We start from the raw sequence: 3,424 nt of genomic DNA, 5'->3' as shown, positions 1-3,424 counted from the left end.
CAGATTTCAATGGGATTGCCTCGTCGGGCTATGAAATTACGAATTGCGAGGATGCAGGAGTCTGTTGAAAGAGTATGCGCGATTTCAATATGAATCACTCTCGTCGTGAGGCATGTAAATAATACCCCGCACCGCTTTTCACTACTTCTCCTTATCGATACCAGAAAAGGTCCGAAATAGTCAACGCTCACGTACGTAAATGGTCGACAGAATGCAGAAACTCTAGCCGAGGGTAGTTGTCCCATTATCGGAGGTTTTGGTTTCGCCTTGTTCAACTTACAGCGCTGACATTGCTTTTGAACTTCGTTAACGACTACTCTTAGCCGCGGCACCCAGTATCGTTGTCGTACATCGTTAACTACTGTCTCTAAATTCCGATGGTGATATTTCGTGTGGAAGTCAGCCACAATCAAGTGCGTTATTCGATGACTCTTGGGGAGGATTACCAAATCGTTTCTATCTTTTGAAGTTAAGCGCGAGCCAAGTCGCATAATATTGTTTCCATCCAGATATGGGGATAACTTGTAAAGTGAGCTGGATCGCTCAACGAACTTCCCATGTTTAAGGGAATATATTTCTTCTTTGTAAGTATCGAACTGTGCCTGCCTCCACAGCATTATTTCGGCCAACTTGAAGTCTTCAGTTCGCGGTGTACGATAGCTGCTTACACCATCAATGCCTTCAGGATGTGGTCTGACGCGGCTTAACCAAATTTTGGCACTGTATACGACTGCTGCAGTCATGGTTAAAAGTCGACGCCAGGATGAGTAACGATTTGGGTCCAATGCAATAAATTCATTCAACCGTCCTTCATGATGTGTCCCAACGTACTGGGCACGAAGCTCTACTGTAGTTGCGGCTCCCGGTGAGAAGGACTCTACTGGCCAATACTTTTTCTCCAGCTTCAAAAACGGTGGGCCATTAAACCAGCGAGTTTCAACACTGACCTCAGGAACTTTCTTCCACTTAGTAGCCTCATCAGCTACGTTATCGTATGTTGATATCGAATGCCAGTTAAATGGTTCGGTAGTCTCAAGAATTTCACTAATTCGGTATGAGACGAATTGTTGGTAGCGACGAAGGTCACTGTTGATCCAGGAGAGAACTGTTCGTGAGTCCGTCCAAAAATAACATTGCTTGATTGAAACCGAGTGCGCCTCTATGATACTCTTCGCCAAGCGTGCACCCAAAATCGCTGCTTGCAACTCCAGCCGAGGAATCGTTAGCATTCTGATTGGTGATACCCTTGTTTTTGAGGCAACGAGTGTACAATTAACAAAGTCACCCTCGCAGTATCTAAAATAACTCACAGCTGCATACCCTTTTTCGCTTGCGTCCACAAACGAGTGCAACTCTAAGTTAGGATATTTGGTTAAATTTGGGTGAATGTAATATCTGGGGATTCTGATTCTCTCCATATTCGGAAGAATTTGTATCCACCGAAGTCAATTCGACTATAACGCATCAGAGATTTGTTCGTCCCAGGAACATCCACTTCGCCAAATATCTTGCATGAGTACTTTTGCGTACATAACGAAGTACCCAATGAGGCCCAGGGGATCGAATATGGTCATGATAAGGCTTAATACCTCCCTTTTAGTAGGCCGCCGACTTGTGCGTATTAGGTCACTGCCCCGCATGTGTTCAGACATCCTAAATGTAATACTGTCATCCGTAGTCGCCCACCACATGCCAAGCATTTTTCGGTAGCCAGGTCGCTCTCAATGTCGAGGTTGATGCCTTCCGTGCATTCTGCATTGAGTTTCTTTAGTACTGCTTTAGAGTTCGACACCCAATTTCGAATGACGAACCCACCTTTTGCGTGTATCTTCCGTACGTCCATAGCTAGCTGTAATGCCTTGTCTTCGGTGTCTACACTGTCGAGCATGTCATCGACATAATGGTTCTCCACGATGATCTGTGTAGCTCTAGGATAACGATTACTGTACCTCTCGGCATTTTTGTTTTTCACATATTGAGCGCTGCTAGGAGAGCAGGTGGCGCCGAAGGTCATGACCGTCATAATATACGTTGTAGGTTGTTGAGCCCCTGGATCATACCAAAGAAAACGCTGGTAGTTTTGATCTTCCGACCTAATAAGAACTTGGTGGAACATCTCCGCTATGTCACCACCAATTGCAATCTTTCGTTGGCGGAATTTGAACAATATGGATAAAAGTGATGTTAGCTGATCAGGGCCTTTTAAAAGTACTGTATTTAATGATACGCCGTTGACCTTAGCGGCTGCGTCCCAAACTGAGCGTACTTTATTGGGTTTGTTGGGATTCACAACGGGAAACACAGGCAAGTACCAGTATTTTTTAGCATTTTCTTCTTCGGGTAATAATTTACGCACGTAGCCCTTTCTGCAATAGTCCTTGATTTTCGCTTGTAAAGTTTAAAATAGCTGAGGATCTCGATACATTTTAGAGCGCAAACATAGCGCTCTTCGTTTAGCCATAGGTAAGCTATCGAGAAGTGATATATCATAGTACTTCCAGAGTAGGCTGGTTTCAAATCGATTTCCTATACGTTTGGTAGACTCATCAAGTTGTTTCAATGCTAATTGGTCGTCTTTGGACAAACTTGCAGCGGATTTAGCGGCAACTCCCAAATTGTGCAAACAAATATAAGCTTTGAGGGTTTTCAGAAGGTTAACGCAGGCAGACTCTTCGCAATCGCATACATGAAAAACATGCTGATCGCGAGAAACAGCTCCATTTGACAATTGCCCTTTCACGATCCAGCCGATACGGGGTTTTTCAGCGATTGGCTCCGTCAAGTTTCCAATGCGGATTTAGGTTGGCGATGTTAAAGCACTGTTGTTTAGGCCAATAAGAAGTTTTGGTCGCATATTATAGTACGACTGCAGTGGAAGATTTTGTAGATGCTTATAATTTGCCTTGAGTGTAGCGACGTCGAGCGACTGGGATGGTAGTGTCAGCTCTCGGACGGTATGCACATCTTTAAGGGTGAATCGCTTCCCACCTGGTGACGATATTAAAATATCGGCCACTACCGAATCATCCTCGTAGCGATGCGTGGCACCATCGTAAACATAGCGGTCGCTTTGTGCCTTCTACTTCCAGCTCGTGTTGTAATTCTATAAGCGTAATCGAAGAACCATCGTCAAGGAACGCGTACGTCGATACCTGGATATCGCGACCATATAATACAACAGGCACAATACGAAAGAGTATTTCGTTGTTTTTGATTATATGAGTGTTTACTACATTGGTCGTGACATGAGCTGGAAACTTATGCAACAGTGGATGATGCTTCAATTTGCACCCATCCATATTGCAAACGATGTTCGCTCTGCAATTAAACGGACTGTGTTGATGTAGGCATCGGTGACATAGTTTGTGAGCCCGCACTATTTCCCACTTATCTGCTCGTGACATGCCCTTGAAGGAATCGCAAT

The 3,424-nt window shown here is 44.5% G+C and overlaps 2 protein-coding genes across 2 annotated transcripts in view; both read right to left on the bottom strand.

The window, feature by feature from the left end:
- Positions 1-1,229, bottom strand: part of LOC118740010 — a 1,450-nt gene extending 221 nt beyond the window's left edge. The window contains exon 1 of the mRNA XM_036471509.1: positions 196-1,229. Coding sequence (XP_036327402.1) covers positions 196-1,229 — 1,034 coding nt within the window. The remainder of the gene's footprint in view (positions 1-195) is intronic.
- A 392-nt stretch (positions 1,230-1,621) lies between these two features.
- The window catches only part of LOC118740009, a 2,290-nt gene continuing 487 nt past the window's right edge, over positions 1,622-3,424 (bottom strand). Inside the window, exon 2 of the mRNA XM_036471508.1 lies at positions 1,622-2,388. Within this exon, the coding sequence (XP_036327401.1) occupies positions 1,622-2,388 (767 nt within the window). The remainder of the gene's footprint in view (positions 2,389-3,424) is intronic.

The sequence above is a fragment of the Rhagoletis pomonella genome, unplaced genomic scaffold, assembly GCF_013731165.1.
Source record: "Rhagoletis pomonella isolate Grant_MI unplaced genomic scaffold, Rhpom_1.0 Rhpom_scaffold_00005, whole genome shotgun sequence".
NCBI lineage: Eukaryota > Metazoa > Arthropoda > Insecta > Diptera > Tephritidae > Rhagoletis > Rhagoletis pomonella.
Note: the sequence above shows the minus strand (reverse complement) of the source record. Positions and strands in the feature narration are given on the sequence as shown.